The 19,761-nt window shown below is 40.7% G+C and overlaps 2 protein-coding genes across 10 annotated transcripts in view; one reads left to right on the top strand and one right to left on the bottom strand.

Moving 5' to 3' along the window:
* The window catches only part of ebf3b (EBF transcription factor 3b), a 68,091-nt gene extending 55,595 nt beyond the window's left edge, over positions 1-12,496 (bottom strand). For 4 of the 8 annotated variants that reach the window (XM_035947007.2, XM_023267693.3, XM_035947009.2 and 1 more), the window contains exons 1-6: positions 11,749-12,495; positions 11,279-11,435; positions 10,919-10,982; positions 10,518-10,573; positions 8,594-8,667; positions 6,822-6,890 (exon numbers count right to left, since the gene is read on the bottom strand). In XM_035947007.2, the coding sequence (XP_035802900.1) occupies positions 6,822-6,890; positions 8,594-8,667; positions 10,518-10,573; positions 10,919-10,982; positions 11,279-11,435; positions 11,749-11,879 (551 nt within the window). In that variant the 5' untranslated portion in view covers positions 11,880-12,495. Of the gene's footprint in view, positions 1-6,821; positions 6,891-8,593; positions 8,668-10,517; positions 10,574-10,918; positions 10,983-11,278; positions 11,436-11,748 lie in introns of all 8 variants that reach the window. The other 4 variants (XM_035947006.2, XM_035947005.2, XM_023267695.3 and 1 more) reach the window with 2 other exon arrangements.
* The window catches only part of mgmt (O-6-methylguanine-DNA methyltransferase), a 102,661-nt gene extending 83,295 nt beyond the window's left edge, over positions 1-19,366 (top strand). For both annotated transcript variants that reach the window (XM_035947011.2, XM_035947010.2), the window contains exons 5-6: positions 14,395-14,530; positions 17,062-19,366. In XM_035947011.2, coding sequence (XP_035802904.2) covers positions 14,395-14,530; positions 17,062-17,123 — 198 coding nt within the window. In that variant the 3' untranslated portion in view covers positions 17,124-19,366. The remainder of the gene's footprint in view (positions 1-14,394; positions 14,531-17,061) is intronic.
* The last annotated feature ends 395 nt before the right edge of the window (positions 19,367-19,761 follow it).

Here is a 19,761-nt window from a genome sequence, read left to right on the forward strand (position 1 = left end):
ACACTGGTTCAGGGCTCTTTCTCTGGGGCTTCTCCTCCGATACATCCCAGGCACCCCTGGGGCCAACAGAGCAGCCAGCAGACCAGCTCGTTTCCCCGAGGTAACTGATGACCCTATCCCTGAATTCCCCCATCTTTGTCCTGTGACCTCACACCAGCGGGAGCAGGACCATGTCCGATGAAATCTTCAGACTGCTTCCCATCCTAATCTTGCCTGTGTCACACTACAAATTGCTACATTCAGAAAATGGAAATAGATTGAGGTGGAGGTGGAGGGAGGGACTGACAGAGGTAGGGAAAAAGGGAAGGACGGGCCGGGAGGTGGGGGGGAGAGAGGGAAGGAGTGTGCATCGACAACCAGTCCCCTAAGAAAAATACTTGAGGAAAGAACGACTCGGGAGATCCCAACATGGAATCACATCTCAGCGAACATATTGATCTGATTTACAAAACCTCCACTCTAATGCGAAACAAATGGCGTGGGCGTGAACTGGTACTTAACCATAAAACCCCAGCATTACTCCGTCTCCGATGAAATACCACATATATCCCTCACCAGGGCCTAATGTGCTGTTTTACGGCCAGATACGACTGAGGTTGACCCAACAGTTTGTTTGACAATTAGGGGAAACCTAATAAGGATTGAATGGGAGTGAGAACATGCCAAGAGAAAGAAAGGAGACCCTTTTTCAAAAGAAAAAACGGCAAAAAAAACACACAGGTCTGAGTGACCTAAATGTGATTCACAGATTCGGGAGCTGTTTGACAAAGCTCTTGCGTCATTAATGCTTTAGGAAACCAAACAACATCTTCAAAACAGCTACAAAGCTTAATTATAAAGGAGAGCTGCTAAATATTTGAAGAAGAGTGGCATGTTTTATTTACCTCAGATTTAATTTCAATAATGTAAGATTTTCACCGCGGTGGCTTATTGCAGCACTGTGTTGGGGAAATGTGAATAAATCTTAATAGATTTATTTTCTTTCATAATATCAAAATAAATTACTTACATTGCTCCACAGCTGGATTTGAATCGCATGAACACCGCATCAGAAGCAAGCCAGCGAATGTAACTGAAGATAGCAAACTTTAGCAACATATAAAAACACACACACACCAAAAGATTTTTTTTTTTTTTTTAAATCTTTGATAACCTTTTCTTACTGCTCTTCAGCATGTGTATGTGTATGTGTGTGTGTGTGTGTGTGTGTGTGTGTGTGTGTGTGTGTGTGTGTGTGTGTAACCGTGTGTATACAAGGTCCAGTGTTGCTCTTGGCCCAGCATTCATCCCATCACCCCAGCTCTGGCCTTGTTTCTGTCAGCAGTGAACCAGGGGAGTAAAGAGTTGGAGGGGGTGAGAGAGCAAGAGAAGGAGAGAGGAAGAGAAGGAAAGAGGGAAAGAGAAGGGGGTGGTGAAGGGGGGAGGGGTTGTCTCCATGGACAGATGGACTGCTCTTTCTCAACACATGTGGAACCATGTTTCGTCTTTCACTGCCGTCAAGCTGGAGCCGAATCCGTCGCTCTGTTGGCCCGCGCCACTCTTTCGTACTGCACACCTCTCTCTTTAGCACAGCACGCACACACATGCACAAGTGCTGTGACACACACACACACAGACACACACGTACACGAGAACGCGTGCAGACACACACGAAACACACACACACACCGCACAAACATCTCCGTCTTTCTCTGCACACATGTTAAAGTCATCACCCCTGCTCAGCGCTAGTAAAACACAACACCCCCGGCTTCTCTGCTGTTGTCAAGTCTTGCCATTAGCTGATGCCACTGGGGAATCCTACCCTAGTGAGGTGGGTCTCCCTCGGGAACGTCAGGCACCACGTTACATTCAGCCGCCACTCATGTGAACCCAAACATGTGAGCATAATTTGGAAAATATCATTTATACTGTGCGTCTTTGTACGTGTCTTGACATTTACAAACTGCGATAAAACCGACATGAGGGAGGAGGGAATAGAAAACAGGGCGAGAATAATTTGAGGTAATGTTTTGCTTAGTGAACAGTATTACCCAATCCTGGATGTCGGAGCACTGGGAAGGAGGTTCTGGCTCTGGGGCTGCAGTGAGGGTCTGGGTTTCATTTTTCGGCAAGTGCAAGCCAAAGGAGAGCTGCCAAGTACAGCTTTCACTCTCAACACTTCCTGCTCTTCCTACTCTGGCTCGGAAAGAGACAGGCTTCACTCAAACATCACGTCGGACTTAGGCAGGGGTGGCCAGTTTATTCTCGCATTTCTCAATGGGCGTCAAAAAACTCACATCTGTCACACGAATTACACAACACGAGGCCATGAGCGCAGCGCCGGGACGGATGTATTATGAAGCCGCAAAAAATGGTGTGTTTGCAGGTGTTTGCATGCGTGTGCAAATATATTAAGAGAGCATTTCCTATAAAAATTAACACCCTTAAAAGATCCACCGTAGAGCCTAGGAAACATTGCAGTGCAGGTCCCACGGCTCGATGGCACAATGTTCAAAAAAGAGAGAAAAAAAAACGAACACCTGCAGCAATCAACTCTAAATCACAACAACAGTGACCCTCATCCGCTGCATCATTTTCATTATGGATGGTGGGAGCACAATGCTAGATTAACACTACCTACCGTGTGCCATCTTAATTGCCCCTCTGCAGATGCAGTGAAAACATGTCATTTAGGTAGTTCATAAACAGACTTCTCCTTGCAGGTTATCAAGGCAGCCGCTCAGTGAAAACACACCCTCTTTTCCAATGCTGATGTGCAATTAAAATGGTTTTAGAAATCCTCTTTGACAGTCCAGGGCTTAGCCAAAAATGTAAATGACATTAAAGGAGACAATGAATTTAATTTTGTTTAATGTCCCCTTTCGCTGATTCTCATTTACATCACATTTCCACATAAAGGGCTGACCTTATAAATACTGGCATTTGTTCAGCTTTTGGAGGTAATCACGGTTTTGCAAAAACCAGATGGGAGCACACAAATTTTCCGATTTGTTTCTTAGAAGGCCGAGGGAACCACATGTGAGACGTTCTAAGGCTGCGGTCTTTTGTTTCTGGTAAACAACTTGACAACAAGTCAAGTGCACTCTGGGAAATGACCTCGTAGGTGTTCCACAAATGAACGATAACGCAAAGTCATTTAGAAAATACTGGCTCACTAATGAGGGACACAACAGAAAGCTAAGCAAAATTTACATTAGGCCAAAATTTAATTGCATTAACACACGAACAGGTGCGGTGAGGCCTTTATAAATGAGCTAAATGAATAAAAGCCTCCCACAGCACAACCATGTGTGCTGACCAAAAAAAGAGACAAGGGGAAAAAATAAGGGGAAAAACAAGTCAATGTCATGAATTATTCAGTGGCTGGGCTGCACTCCAAAGGTCAGTGCTCTTTGACCTTTGTGACAGGAAGTGAAAGGGAGTGCCGTAGCCGCTGGAATAAATGGAGCTGACATGTTTAGGCCTGGTCCAGAATCTATTTGTGAATGGCAGCGTAAACTGACACACGATGTTAAACTGTATGAACATGCATTCAAATCTAAATTCATATACGGGGCCGAATACACACTGATAGCGCATTTGCTCTCTGTCTGTCTCAATTCCGGTTGCATAAATTGCTCCAGCTTCCCAGAGTAAAATGTGACCTTTGAACCCTGACAGGCAGAATGAGTCATTTTCTCTCCTCTTTCAACAACATGTGCTGTCTTATTACAAAATCCATGTGTAAGCCTGAGCAGTGTATCTAATCTTTCACACAAGAGAAGACAAAGTCAATATGCAAGAGCGAAGACAGATACCAGACGAGAAGAGTCATCGTAAATTGAGTTATGTTTGGCGATACACGACGTGTACTGTAAATGGGAAAACCATCTAATCAGATATTGGGTACCTCATCACTATAATTCTAAAGACTCAAATTACCGACTAAATAAACCTACACCCTCACTTACTTTAAAGCACCATTAACTTATAAATGTGACATCTGTAGCACTGCTGGATTTATAAAGAGGAGAGATGATTATACCAAACTGCAAAGCGATGCAGGAGAGCTACAGCGCTACAATTAGACACCAGATAAATGTACTTTTTCTTTTATTTAACCACCGGCTGACTTTGACAGTTTTACTTTCTGACTTGATGTCGGAGGAGAAAGAGAGAGAGAAAAAAAAGCACGCTACTCACACACTACACAATAGACTTTTTTTGTAGAGCGTAATATGTAGTGACTTTTTCAAAAGACATTGAAACTTGAGTCTCGAAACATATAAACTCATCCTAATGCAACAAAAATAGGGCCTTTCTTCATCCAAAAAATGAGTATGAATAATGCAAGGGCATCAAATGTAAGTGCTGAAATATTTAAAGACCAAGCAGCGCTGAAACTTTGTGACAGCTGTTGGGCCTATATCTAACCAACTTTTTTTTAAAGAGAATCCTTCCTCTTCAAAAATCTGAGTGAAAATCTGTATCAAAACTCTGAGAGAAAATAGGGTAAACAGATGTCTGGCTTGACCGCAGGAAAATAGGACACATTTGGAATGATAAGTTTCCCAAACTCCGTTGGATATGCCAGATCCATGGGAACGCCAGTTAATGTCTCACTAGATGCCAGCTAGCTGTGTGCGCTTTCCCCTCTTACCATCTGGGAAAATGTTACAGAGAATGAATGCCATCAATGATTCACTCCAAATCTGTTTCTTAAGGTTTCGGCCATGCTACTGTTTCTCTAGGAAATGTGGCAGTGCTAGCTGGTTTTCATACTGTAATTGTAGACAGATGAGACGTGCCTGATCCAACAATCAAACCTCTCCTCTAGGTTTATGTCACTCAACTATGTTCTACTCAATTGGAAATAATCAGTTTCTGCCAGCAGCGACCGCAGCACAGGTGCCTGTAATGATGTGCATGAGAAAATGACAGATGTAACAGAAATGGCTGTAAAACATGGAAGCTTTAACTAAAAGCTTACCCATATGCACAGCGGGAATAGCCGGGTAATTGCAGTAAATAATCTTATGTAGCAAGCCGTACAGCGTGCTCTGGTCATGTCTGTAACTCTTGCTAAACCCTGGAACCTTTCACAAGCACCCCTCTCTGCAAGCCTCCTTCAGTCACTGGGAACCTGTGTGGGTCTGTTAGGGTGAGCTGACGGGCTCATAGTTACGACATGGAGACAATGGGAGGGTCTAATGAGGAACATATGCTTTTGTGTTTCAACAGAGCTGCTCATTGTGCAAGGAAAGGGATACTCTACTCCTATTCAGACTCGTCACAATGAAAATCCGAGCCCTCCCTGAGCCAGTTGAGCTTACAATATCCATCCGCTTCTTTTTTCCCCTGCTCTTTTTTTTCCCACCCCTCTTCTTGACTTTAATTCTCCATGCATTCATTTTGCTTATTGTACTTAAGTTACATGTTTTGTCCCGCAGATTGAAGAACAATGGCGTGCGAAACTCTAAACAGTAAAAGGCAGCAGAGCAACACAAAGCAAACATGAAAGCAGCGGAAATCAGGCGAAGTAGACGTCTCAAGTTATATGTTAATGTTCGCACTATCATCCCGCCATGAATAAATGCACCTGACTAATGAATTAAGAAACCCACGTGGAGGCACATCCAGAGAAAAGAAAAATAAACTCTCAATCCCCTAAACTGTCCTAAACACCTCAGTAGTTTTTCATGCACTGTCATAAAAAATATAAACATTCACCACAGCAACAGCATAAACAACATAAACGTGCGTGTCCGAGGACGTGCACGCGAGTGTGTAGGTGTCTGTGTGTCTGCGTTCGTGTCCTCGTCTGAGTGTGTATCTGCGTTTATCTGCATGTGTGTCTGTGTGAGTTTGAGTTCAGACAGCAGTAGCTCTGGTAATCCATCCAGGCTCCCAGGGCAGCCAGCTCCTACTTCCTGATGCATGAGAAGCCGCTGGAGTGGAGTGGCAGCAACAACTGCTCAGCCCTATTTGATTACTAATAAGAGAGTTGTCCCCTCTGTCAGATACCAGGCATTCTCCACTAAGCAAACAGTGATTCCGGCTAGTCAAACATTAGCATTGCTGTCTCTCCCTACTACGTGGTGAGAGTTACATTGAGATCGACGCTCAAACTACACCCCCTGCCTCACCTCTATATCCACCACACACACACACATAAACATATTCACACTGACCAAGACCTATAGTTTCACAATGTGAGAAAAATGTCAATGCCAGAAAGAAGGGCCATTTATTCTCCCTCTTTAGCAAAGTGGTGAAGGTAATATAAATGTGGCAGATGTAACTTCCCTGAAGGTGCAGAACAAAACAGCCGACATAAAACGTTTATCCCTCCTAAAACAAAACTTTAATGGCATCTAGCTCGCAGCTAACTTGAGAGAAGGAAACAGTCAATCGAAAACAACTATTGACAGTGTAAGCATCACTGTCATAAACAAAGAAAGGAAGCCAGCCAAATAAATGTGAAGTTGCCTAAGCTAATTAGGTGTATTCCCAGCATGATCCTCTAGTGATTGAACCACCTGTGATTGAACAAACCCTATCCAGGTGGTGACCGCCCCTCAGTGCACGGGTACCTGGGAAAGACGCCCCTCAGCCTCTCACACAGAATCACCCACAGTTCCCACACTGTGGGCTAGAAGATGCAAGTCAGCCCAACTGGGCCGTCTGGTACACTGGGAGGGAACTAATTTGTTCACTAGCTCTTCCATGTGCCTGCTCATCCGCTCAGTCACTCATCCATTTAGTCAGTCTGACACTCACTCATTCACTTACTCATTCCTCGTTCACAAACACAGAGGAAAAAGCTGCACACAGCCTACCTGTCAATGATCACTGGGTCTGATGGAGTCTCGTTCCTGTTTCCACAGCTTTTCTTGTCACAGCATCGGCTGCAGAAAACATAGAAAGCAGCGTTTTAGGAGCAGCAGTACTTTGTTAAATAAATAAAAATAAATAAATAATGCACACAAAACCACATACATTTATTAAGTGCATCTGAGCGGTTTTGATACTTTGAAGAAAAAAAAAATTGCCATGAGATTTCCTTCACTCAATCTATCCATTCCATTGATGCTGATGGCTGATAAAAATGGTGAAAACAACATGTTGTGTTGTTTGGCTTAGTGTTGGAGGGGAGGGGAGTGGGGATTGGGCCAGGAGGCAGGGGAGTCACTTTTCACAGCTTCAGCTTTTGTTTACCTCTAATTGCCAAGCTGCTATTTCTGAGGGAGATGCAAGGTGCCACCCTCAACCAATATTTCTGCAGGGCATTTATCAATTATGGCCTCAAAAGCACTAATCTATCTTCCACCACATGTTTCAGCCATCTCCTCCCTAAGCCTATAGCTAGCTGCCTTTCACTTCTTTGATTGGGACTTGAATCAAAACTGCAAAAATAAACAAATACATCATCCCAGCTTCCATTTGAAATGAAAACATATAAACATATGTGAATAAGATTGATTTATGCCATATGGCGCAGAAAGCAAAACAAAGATTTTGTGCAAAGCTACTGTCAGTCAACCACGCTATTTAAATATCCCTGATTTACATGACTTCCTAGAGGCAGTAATAAAGATATGTTTTATAGCTGCAAAGTATTAAAGCAAAAATAATTCAAAAACTAAAAAAAGACATCCAGCTAGATAATATATCAATTCCCCTCTTATTATGTATATCTTCTTATGTGATAATAGGCAGCAGTTGTAGTAGTTTTTTATTCAACAGCAAAATGCACTTCTTCTTCTTGACAAAAAAAAAAAATTACCTCTAGAGCACGGCCATATTCAACGTGTCACAAATAAGTGATGGATGCATGTATAAATTGAGCGTGAGTGATGAGTTTATGCATGGAAAAAGACAAATCATTCTCAGCTCTCATGCTGCACTTGCTCTCAACCAGTAACTTGAACAATGCACCGGTGCAACAAAGGAGAGGTTAACCGACAGTATCCGAATTCAATGTTCACAAAGCTCATGCTGAGCTCAACAATAACAACAAAAGGCGTTTTTCCTTTTAGTATCAATGACACCGCTGAATAGCAGCGCAATATGAGCAGTTGAGATTTACGTGGTTAAATGACACTAAAAGGCTCGCTGATCATTGTTGACAGGTGGGATCAACCGAGAACTGACTCAGTGCTTAAAAGAAGAAGAAGAAAAAAAGAATCCTGCATAGCATGTAGTGTTTATGCATGACAGAAAACACATTGTCTCTGGCAGGCTTTAAATGCTGACATACGATTCTTAAAATATAAAAATAAAGTAGAATTATTTTTAAAAAGCATAACTTATTGTCAGTGGCTGTTTATTATACAGTCAATTTGCCCTCAGTGAGGAAAGACAGTCAGTTCATTTTCACTGTCATATTCATATCAAAGTTGAATCACATCATATCAAAGTTGGAAATGACAGCAGCTCTCTGCCTCTCTGTGGTTGCTGAAGGACCACAGGACAGTCTGGATTGCTGCATCACATCATGAGTGTCAAAACTTATTGAAGGGGAGGGGAATTACTTTTTGCCTGGATCTGCAAAACGGACAAAGCAAAGGAAGAAAAAAAAATAAAGAAATAAAAAAATAATAGTGCTTACCTGCACATAATTTCATGAGTAAGAAGAACTCTGCACATTTCTGGATTCTTGTCTTGACCCTCATAAACTATGGCCTTTGAAACAAAAAATGACATGAAAACACAGCCGTCTATTAAAACTCATTTACATGAATTTGCAAATAATAATTACACAAACACATCTACTGTTTTTTTTTTGTAATTAATAAAATAACTCAAGGCATGAATGCACATGATGCTAGACAATATATTAGATGAGAGCAAAGGCTAAGCAAGAAATATGATTAAGATAATCCCAGCAATCCCTTGTGTTATACATTGTATTGATTTATTTAAGCATAAACTGACAATTATAAGTAATATGAGTAATATAAATAGCAAAAAACAGCATTTTAGTGGCAGTGATAATAAAAAATATAATTATAAAATTAATGGCACTTATAATTATAATAAAAAAATATTAAACTGTATTTTTTTTTTATTAATCTCAGTAATATCCTGTGGCTCACACAGACAGACAGAGAAAGAGAGGGAGAGATTTTCATAAGGAGAGATCCAATAGAAGTGTCATCAATATGCTTATAATCTGGGGATATTTGGGGGAAAGTGTTAATGGGCAATCTGTTGTTTATTTTGAGCCGCTAACAATGATCTTTCTGTGGATAAAAAGCGGTGTCTGGCGGTACGGTTGAGTAATTTTTGAGCATTGGCTGAAACAGATGGCGTGGAGCTATCAGTTCTGCCGCTCTTCTCTCCCTCCCTCGATCTCCCTCCCTCCTTCTTCCATTTCTAAGGATAGACACTTTAACTCCCTCGTACTGAACCGGCACCAAGTGGAAATGCAAGCAAAGCAGCGCGTTATTGACACAATATTTTTTACATAATCACAAGAAAACAAAATAAATACGAGACTTAAACATGATGCATTTTTTTTTTAATTTTATGTTGTGCTGCCATTAATAAATTCAGTATTTTTTTTTTTTTACTGGCACGCTTCAGGCCAATGACTTTGAGAAAAAGTGACATATCTGAACCAGGTCGCATCACTCTCGCTTCTAAAAGATGTCCTACTTGACCTGATGTTTTTTTTCCCCTTTTTTTCCCCTCTTTCTGGGAACTGGGCGATTATCTATATTGGTTTGATTTATGTCGCTATTTGCAGCTGTAGAAACAGAAATCCATAAATTGCTTGTTCTGCGTCATTGACTCGGATCATTCGCACAGGAATGTTGTCTGTGACCAGTGGTCCAGGCTTTTCACGGCTCTATCCAGGAATAAAGGCTCTACCTAAACCTCCTGTTTAATAATAAAAAATTAAAAAAAAAACACGAGCTGGGGAAGCTGCAATCTGCACGTCTGATTTTACTCCTCGAATTCTAATTAAGTTGGCTGGATTAAAACGCACTTATCAGGTCTTTTTTTTGCGCGTAAAAGGCACTGGGTTAAAAGTCACTCCATGTGTTTTCATATGAGGAGGATGATGGAAATGCACCCCAGCAGGAACATTTATATTTATTTAAAATAAAATAGCACTTAATGCAATTTTTTTTTCAAAACATGTTTAGAGCTTCACCTCTGACTCTTTGCAGGGAAAGTCAAATCAGATCATATGGAGCAGAGGTAGTGTTTAAATTTTAATGTTGGACAAACTGAGCCTACAGAGAAGAACTCTGGCGGAGTGAAATTGACTTTAGGAGTCGTGCAATATGATATGGTCAAACGTAAACAGTCAAAATGGAAGCTGTCTCTTCTTATTACACCGGTAATTTGATTTTATTTTGTGCCACAACTGCATTTTGCATGCAATTTTTTTTTCTTTAAGAGAAAAACCGAGAGGGTGTATGGGATCTCAGGGGTGACAATTTGCACGGCGTGTTAAGGTTTTTACACAGGTTGCACTGTGAGTAAAGAAGAGAGGGGGGCAAAAAAGTGTAACAGCAGCTTACCTGCTTCGTCATGGAATCGATTAACCGTATGTAAAGATCCTGTTCTGTTCTGACGCCTGAATGAGGAGAGAAAAAGAAGAGGAGGAGTTGTTAATTTTAAAGAATTTTAAAGAATTGCAGGCAGTAATTTAAAAAATAAAATTAAAAAATAAATTAAAAAAAGAGAGCTGCCCCTCAAAAAACTAAAAAGTTGAGTGACAAATAATAAAAAATATAAAGAGATCAGACAAGAAAGAAAATTATTCTACTCTACTACTACTACTACTATTATTATTATTAGTAGTAGTATTATTATTAATATTATTATCATGATCATTATTATTATTAGGTGTGTGTTTTCAGCTCATTGCTCCATATATTTGCAGGTGTTTGCAAAAAATATTAGTGACACTTTCACTCACCGTTGCTGTACAATAACTGTAGTTTGTAATGTATCCCATTGTTAGTTTTTTCACTGGTTGGTTCCTGCAGAAGACAACAGTTTGTGAGAATCAGCATGAATAAAACAACTCGCCCATCACTGCCACATGTCTGATTATTATATATATATATTCTGTGCAAAACAAGAGCACCGGCTTTAGTTGCAAAAAAACGAGCCAGAGTCATCAACGAATTGAGTTTTTCTTTTAAAAAAAAAAAATCAATATTACACGTGACTTCCCCCCTTCTAGTAACCCATTGCCATTTCTAGAGAACATAATTTCGACACATGTGCTGATTATGTACAGGGCTTGCATGTATTTCTAAAATACACCGCTTACTTTTTCTTTCTCCACAAAGTCCACAAAAGCTGTCCTTTCGATCTCCACGGGCTGACCCTGTCTGTCATACAGCGCCAGGACGAAATGGAAAAAATTGGATTTTCTGAGGTTGGAAGGGGGCTGCTTTTCATAATGTGCCCGTGCCAAGCCGACACCGCTGCGGGGAGAAAACAAGAGACCATCTCGGTTAAGCACCGGACACCGGGGATACTAAGATGATGGAGGGGAAGGAGAAGAAGAAGAAGCTGATGGAAACATTGGAGATGCAGAAGCACGCTTTTGAGTATACGGGGGAGATTTCTTGATTTGTCACAATAATGGGTAATCTGATGTAATGAAAGAAGGGAAAAGCCGAAGGGGGGGCATTTATTGGGAGACCGTAATTGATACAGAGTATTCAGGGGATTGAGGGGTCGATATGATGAGGAGGGAATGCGTGAGAAAAATCAGATGCTTTTTGGCATGCGTACCTTTGGGCGGCTGTGTTTGCATCCACCACCCCAGCTGTGTGCATCCAGGAGCGGACCGAGTTCAGTCCACCCAGCGGTTCCTCCTTCATCGTCGTCCCACCCCGCGGTATAGTTTCCTGAATCCCAAACATTTAGGACAATTTGCGTGAAAAAGAGCCTCCTGCGAAATTAGGGAAATAAACGTCCAAGCGTGTTATCCTTCAGGGTTGTTGCTTCTGTGTTTTTTCTTTTTTTTTCACGGGATAAGTAGCGAGAGCCGATTCAGACTTGCGAGGGAAAACCCGGTCCACAGGTCTTGCCTCCCTCTTCAGTCCGTCCGATGTGAACAATTCTCAAAGTGCTGTACTTAGTTAGAGCGGTATCCACAGACTGGAAAAGTGAATTGTTCAATAGACAAGATTTTTTTTGTGTTGCTATTGTTCCTCTGTTTTTTTCTTCTCTCGTTTTTTTTTTTTTTTTGTGCTATTCACAGAAAAATCGATGGCAGTTGTTTGTGTTTGTGGGTGATGCTGCTCTCAAAGTGCCCACATCCCTGAAGCACCGCATCCAAAACCTTCAGGACTTCTTGTTGAATAAAAAACCCACTCCTGAAAAAGGTGCTGCTGCTTCTCCACAAGACAAACACAGGCAAAGGCTGATCACCAGTGGAGGTGTTCCTAGTACACAGGAGAGGTGGATAAGGGGCCCTTTCGCGTCGTGCAGGATGGATGGGAACATGCAAAACTAAGCCCTCTTTCCCCGAGGACTGAAATCTTTCCCGGGAGCCAAAACTCTAAACCCACGGGAGAGGCGCTGTCAGAATATGACGCTGAAGGGGCGGGGTTTTGACCATATATGGAGCGCTGACGCTTCCTGTCAGGCAGTGGCGCTCCACTGTACGGGTCCAGCCCTATAGTGCAGCAAGCCTGAGAACACTCATTCGCTCCACTTTTCCTCTTGCTTAGGCCCTATATGTGGTGAGTTTGACTTTTTTAATGATATGGACAAAAATTCAACCGGGTGTAACCATCACACATAATGAGGAAAAATAATAATTTTAATAAAATAACAATACATACTAATAACAACTCAAGATTCATCGCTTATTATTATTATTATTATTATTATTATTATTATTATTAGTATTATTACTTGAGCTGTTCTAATGATTGCAATTACTATATTGGGAGTGAAATTAACAGCATTTGGTATATTTATTTGATTACATGTGGCTACAAATTGACTCGTTCGCTCACTCATGTATCGAAAGCATCTCAATAGCTGCGAGAAAGACAGGCCATAAATCATATTTCAATAATGGCAGATCATGTTTCTGTGTATAATTGATATATTTCTATGGTGCATTTTAACCCTACGCTGCTGCTTATTATTTATTGCAATTAAAATGGAATTAATAGATCGCTGATTTGCAGGGAATCATGATGGGACATGATTATAAATCTATTTATTCTGCATTAACTTATCATTGGGAATTTTTTTTAACAAACGCAAGATTGCATTCCAGCTGCCTCGCTGTGCAGCTTTTTATTTTTATATATATATATATATATATATATATATATATATATATATATATATATATATATATATATATAGATCAGATCATTTCTTTAGTTGCTGTGCTAAAAAAATAATAAAATCTGAGCAAAGTTTGATAATCAATTAACGTCAAAATAAATCAGTGATATTCCAGCGCCATTTATGTGGAGATAGAGTCAGATCTTTTGACCTTTATGGACTAAAAAAAATTTAAAAAATCAGTGTCTCATGGCATTAAACAAACTTGAGGAAATCCATGCTTCTGTGTCCTCCTTATTTCATGCACGTCCCGTAAAATCAGTAATAATCAGAAACATCTTAATCATTTTTAAAGAGCCAACTGCCTACATGTCCGACTTCTGTCCGAGAGGGACAAGCAAGCAATTCGGTTCATTAGTGGTGAAAAGGGGGAGAGGATGGAGGGAGAGAGAGGGGAGGGAGCGAGGAAGAGAGATGTGTGCTATATCCTGAGCAATCTATCTAGCTGGTGCTGAGGGTTAATAGCTGCTGCCAAAGATAAGTGAATTATAAGCTGTTGCTTTCACCTCTACACAATCTATTGCCAAATTGCCCAGTCACAAAATGAGAGTGTAGATTATTATTTTTTTTTTTTTTTTTTTTTTGCTATTATTATTAATAATATTTAAGAGAAATCCAAGCTTCAATTTGTGGCACAAATAAAAAAAATAAATATCAGGGAAAACTCAAAGGAAAAAGTGGGCTCTTTGTTAATTGTATTTTTCTCTTAGATGAGACAAACCGAGGCGCATGTTGGAGATGTTTTTGTCTGTTCTACCGAGATTGCAAATATCTTTTTTGCACAGAACTCACTATGCTTTTTGCACAGTTTCAAGTCGCTTATTAGAACTTAACCCCTGATTACACGCACCAAGGCGATTTAAATCTGATTATCAAATTAGGAGACTTTGAGACAAATCCTCTTAGATCTGATACTGTTGACTGGAGAGGGAAAATGGATCTCCACACCCGTCACGTAGGTAACGATGCTGTCCTGAAAGGGAGTTTTAAACCGTATTTGACAACAAATGCAGCTGCCCCGCTATTTCAGAAGATATTAAAGGAAAATGAATGCAAATCTGTGTGCAGGAGCCATCTGGACGTGGAGAGAGGGAGTCAGCTGCTCCACACACTGAGGCGCGGAGCCTGAATCCGTCTCAGCTCATTCTGTGGGATCATCTGCGTGGTGGGCTTACACCGTGGAAAATGCGCTCTTCATCATTAGGTGAAATGTTACCATCAAAATAAAAAAAGGAAATGCTGATCCCCGTTTGTTTTAGTGGTTGCATGCATGAAAACTTTGCACGGGAGTGGGATTAGAGGCACATTTTCTTTTCTTTTTTTTATTTAAAAAAAAAGCAGTTTCTCAGCTGCGTGATGGAGGTAAGTGATGGGTGACAAGAAGGGGAACAAACTATTTGTCTGATCTCTGTATCTTGGCCGCATTGAATGCTCGTTTAAATGACCGGCTGATGACACGGGGGCCTGTTATCTCATTCTCCTATTCAGTGACCACAATGAATGAACCCCCAAAGATTTGGGCCCTGGCCACTGATACAAAACCAAACTCCTCGGGACGCGTGGTTTCCAATAATAATAATTTAAAAAAAAAAAAAAAAAACAGAAATGTGCAGGGTGACTTGGAAGACCTCCCGTCTCGCCGGGACGAGCCTCCTCCGTATTGAGGGTGACGTCTTCTTTTTTGTGTGAATTTACGGGGCGAGGCCCTCATGATCTCCTTAAATTTGCATGTAAATGGCGACATCAGCCTATACGCGTGCCAGGGGCCAGCGGGCCTCCCAGATGTCAAGGCAAAGTCAATCAGCCGGCCGCTGCCCAGCTGTCCATCGATGCACTTTATTGGGACAACACTTTCATTATGCTCACCTGCATTGTTTCCTAATGGATTGATTGGCAAAAAAAAAAGAAGAAGAAGAAGAAGGGGGGGAAATAAAGGAAATCTTATTAGCAACCCAGCAAGCAAGTTCGCTCACGGCTTTATCACAGAGGTTGTTTTAAAGTGAGCCTTTTTTTCGATTAAATATTAATCAAATACGCCTACAGTTACGCATCATTCCAAATTCCATATGGAGCAAAAAAAAAAAAAGGCAGTCAGCCCACTTATTGTTTACTGCAACTAACATTGTTTAGACCTAGGATTTTCCATGAACTTGAAATGTATAGATTTATTTATTTATTTGTATGCGACATGTGCAAGTTAGTGCGCAAAAAAAGAAGAGACGCAGCCTTTGTTTTAATTTTTTCGTCACTTGTAGCTGCATGATAAAAGCTCAGTTAATTTTATGCACATACTTTTAATTTTTTCACAAAAGTGGGAGAAATTAAACAACACTTATGCATGCATTTTGATTTTTTATTATTATTATTGTTTTTTTAAATGCCCAATTGCGCATTGGAATAAAATCCTCTTTGCAAACTTTGGGTTCATTATCAGTTGCAGGGCCTAATAAATGCACGTCCGGAATTTGACGTGACATATTCAAAGATGATATTAAAACGCAGCTTGCGCGTTATTTTTAATTATAGGAGCAAAACACAAACGGCTGAGAGTGATGAGATCAATCATGTAGGCTGTATCCATGTCAAGTAGTTTGTGGCTGATAGACGGACAGCGCCCCTCGTTGGTTACACTTGAGATCATTGTGTCGATATGAGGCAGCTGTGTTCTTTAGTGACAAGATAGCAAAATCTCAACTTGGGTTTTTTATCTAGGAGACCCCCCTCTTTGGCCCCCACACTGCGACAGAAATTGTTTTTATTTAGGAGAAATTATTTAAAATTTAAAAAATGCAAAAAATAGAATATAATTCCTAAAAATGTGCAAAACAACGTACCTGCTAATAAAAAAAATAATGAAATTAAAATACATATTTGTAGAGCAAAAAGACCCAGAAAGGAAATTATGTTACTGTTTTGTAAATTACTTTAAACCATATTATTATTATTGTTGTTATTATTTTTATTAGTTACTTGTGTTGCGTTCAGGTGCGTTTTTGTGGGATTGCCTGGAGGAAAAAAAATAAAAATAAAAGCCATGCGTTTTATTTGACGCACTGCTGGTGTGACTTCACATTTCGTCACTAACTTCTGTCAGAGTGCTCATGTTAATTGTGTGCAGTGGTGAGTTCTGTCAAGGGCATTGCCCGTGCGCACAATTTGCATTTCCATTCTGCTGTGGAAATGATGAGAGAGTTTCTGCGCGGTTTAGAGCCTCGCGGCGCAGTCTGTGGGCGAATTACATTTAAAGAAGGCGAGAGAAATTAAATAAGAAACCGAGACCACTTCAGGGCTATTAACATCTAAAATATCCCCTGGAAATTTAGACCAAAATACACATGACCAAATACCCAGGATACCTTCGCTCTTACAGCGCAGCCCCGTCTTGATTGCGTCCATCACTGTTTTGTGGGCATATCTAAAATCCTTTATTTAAATAATAAGAAAAAAAAGTTATCACGCCGCCTCATATTTCTCCGTGGCGTTGATGGAAGTGAGGTAAATTTGATTATTCAGCCCCTAAATCGGGAGCTCTTCTAATCCAGGCGCCCTGCTGCCAAACAGGCTGTGGCACCTGGAAAATAGGTGCAAAAATCTATCTGGCTTTAAAGGTCATTTAAAAATCTCATCAGTAAGTATGATGTGGGCACATGTTGCATCGGGCAACGTGGCCTCCAAACGGGAGGCATCAGCTTTAACCTTGGTCTCTCTTCCTTCTTCTTCTTCTTTTTTTCCCAGTGGCTGTGCGTGCATGCCCAAACAGGCTGCAGCCTTTGCCTCAGCACTCAAGAGAACTTTAATTTGCCTGTTGACCCCCGTGATGGAGGGGTTGCCAACTTACTGTGATACTGCCCCACCTGCAAGAGTCCAATAATTCTCCAGTCACTCCCATCAAAATGTATATTTTTCAACGTGTTGCATCAGTACCTCTAAATGACTTCTGCAGGGATTACCATCATTAAGGAGATCCATGTTTGATGCAGATTGACAGGGTGTCTCACATATGAGCAGCGCACCACAATTCATTACCGCTCCACAACTGAATTTTGATTTTAGCCACAGATCCTTATTAATATTGAACTGTGTTACTATTAACAGAAATGTTAATTATGATGTCAAGATGGAGGGAGTCAAGGTGAAAGCTGCACAGCAATAGCTAAAAATAATCCATGCCAGCCAGAGTACAGTATGATCCTGCAGAGGAGTGTTACTGGCAAGGGACCTTTTTGCTGCAACAAAGAAGTGGAAAAGAGGAAGTAAATGAATTAGAGTACAAGCCAGAATTTTTGTCTTTGTTTCATCCACACTTGTCCTGTCCCTATTTTCCAACCTCTCCCTTTTCCTTGCTATTGGAAGTGCTGCAAATTGTATAATGCTGGTCTTTGTTCTACAGAGTCAAGCCACATGAATAGCCGTCCTGAGCACACACAAAAACACACTGACAAACTGATCATCTTAAAAAAGCAACGCCCTGGTGCTCACTTGGCCTACTTTCCACGGCAGCACAGGGACGTGGGAAGAGGAATAGAATTCAGGGGAGGATGTTCTTGCACTCTGGGAAACATTCAGTATAGCAAGTGTGATGCACATAAACATAGCCTTTGCATTGTCAACCTTAGACTGCATTTGCCCCAGATAACTAGTCCCCATGTGCTAGACTATTCTCTTTGACTTTGCAATTGAAATCCTGAGAAGATTATGCCAAAGCTAAAAGAGGCAAACTCCAGGGTGGGATTTCAATTGTCAATTCCTGTTGGATTTTATAGCATTATGACATATAGTACACCATCTGTTACGCTTCCTGTGACTAGGTCTACATCTGCACAAGTGGAGCCTATTGATGTGAACATCAGTACAACTAAGACCTACGGTTTTGAATGGGCAGCAATATTCAACCGCTAATATTTTCCTCTTGCACACTATTTAACACAGATGTATGACTAAGCATGGGGGTCTCTGGGTTACAAAACACAAGAGCAAATTAGAAAAGGTGCAGGAAAGTAACCACTCCTAACTTTAGCTAAACAGACTTCCTGAAGCGCTAGATAATCTGGGGCTTCTATGTACACCGCCTAACCAAATGTCGACATCTGTGAGGGTGTGCATAAAGAAAAGCTTCTCAGAGAAACGGGGGATAATAATCTTAGTTCCCCTCACCTTCAGCTTGCCCATAGGGGTTTAAAAGAGAGATGAAATCCTATGTAAACATGCCAAGTCAAATTTTCACTTGAAATGTGACATAAAGGCAAAGGGCAGGCTCGGTGCATCACTAATGTGCTTCCACACATGAGTTTTCAGCGCCCCTGGATGTAAACAATTGATGTATTCAGCCCGTGGTTTGAACACTGAGTCACTGCGCACTCTTAGTATGTTTGAGCATCTTTTTATCCATGACTGTACGTTTAGTGCATAGGTGAAGAGCCCAGAGAAGTCAACACAAGAGCTTTTACACAATCACAATCTCTGTACTCAATAGCTCCCCGAAAGTGAGTTTTGCTCTCCTGAGAAACATACAAAGTTTGAGCATCTGTTCCATCATGTAGTCTTTGTTGAGAAATTAAATATTGAACTGATCTAGTGTACCATGAATGTTTCACTCACATAGTGATTAGACAGACAGGAGAGGCAAGACATTGCAGCACTTTACACTCCGCTTTAATATACTGTATTTGTTGGTCTTGCCTTTAAGTGTTTTATGCACCAGATTGCACTGTTGTGATAGAAAAAAGGCTGTTTTTTATTTTAAGTGAGTTATATTTAATGTGCATGTGTGACTTGACACACAAACAAATTTATATGCAAGTTATGTATGTGCACAAACACAATCATCCACAGTATGAGAATCACTGTATAGCGTTGTCCAGCTGTGTGAATTAACATAATTTGTTTTTAAACATAAATTAGTTTTTGGTTTTATGATTCAATTTCCAAGTTGGTGGCATCTGTTTTTACACTTTAATGTTATTGTGCATGTAAAAAAAGAGTACTGATTTAAATTGGTTTTCTTGTTGTATCGCAGAATAAAAGATGCCTCTTTTCTTAATTCCTCATCTCTTCCTCCAAATCAACAATTGTCTCAAGGGAAGGGAGAATCCCTAATGATGTTTTTTGACATTACATTCTGGATTAAAATGAGTCGAGCGAGGTAACATGCAAGCAGGAGAAGGAAACGGTATCATCACAGAGATCATAAAATGGTGTCGTGAGTAGTCTTTTGTCCAGGACCATAGGAGAGTTCTGTTGCTAAAGGGAAGGACAAAAGCAGAAGGCGCCACGGGTATAAGGTTCCCCTGAGCAACAATACTGAAAGTTTCAACTTGCAGCACATGGGTGTAACTTTAACTGGAATACTGTGGATCAAAGACTCACAAACAAAGTGGGTGGAAATGCTGGAGGAGTGTCTGTGCTCAAGTGAAGGACAGGTTCACTAGAGAGAAA

Source organism: Amphiprion ocellaris, chromosome 16 (genome assembly GCF_022539595.1).
Source record: "Amphiprion ocellaris isolate individual 3 ecotype Okinawa chromosome 16, ASM2253959v1, whole genome shotgun sequence".
Taxonomy (NCBI): Eukaryota; Metazoa; Chordata; class Actinopteri; family Pomacentridae; genus Amphiprion; species Amphiprion ocellaris.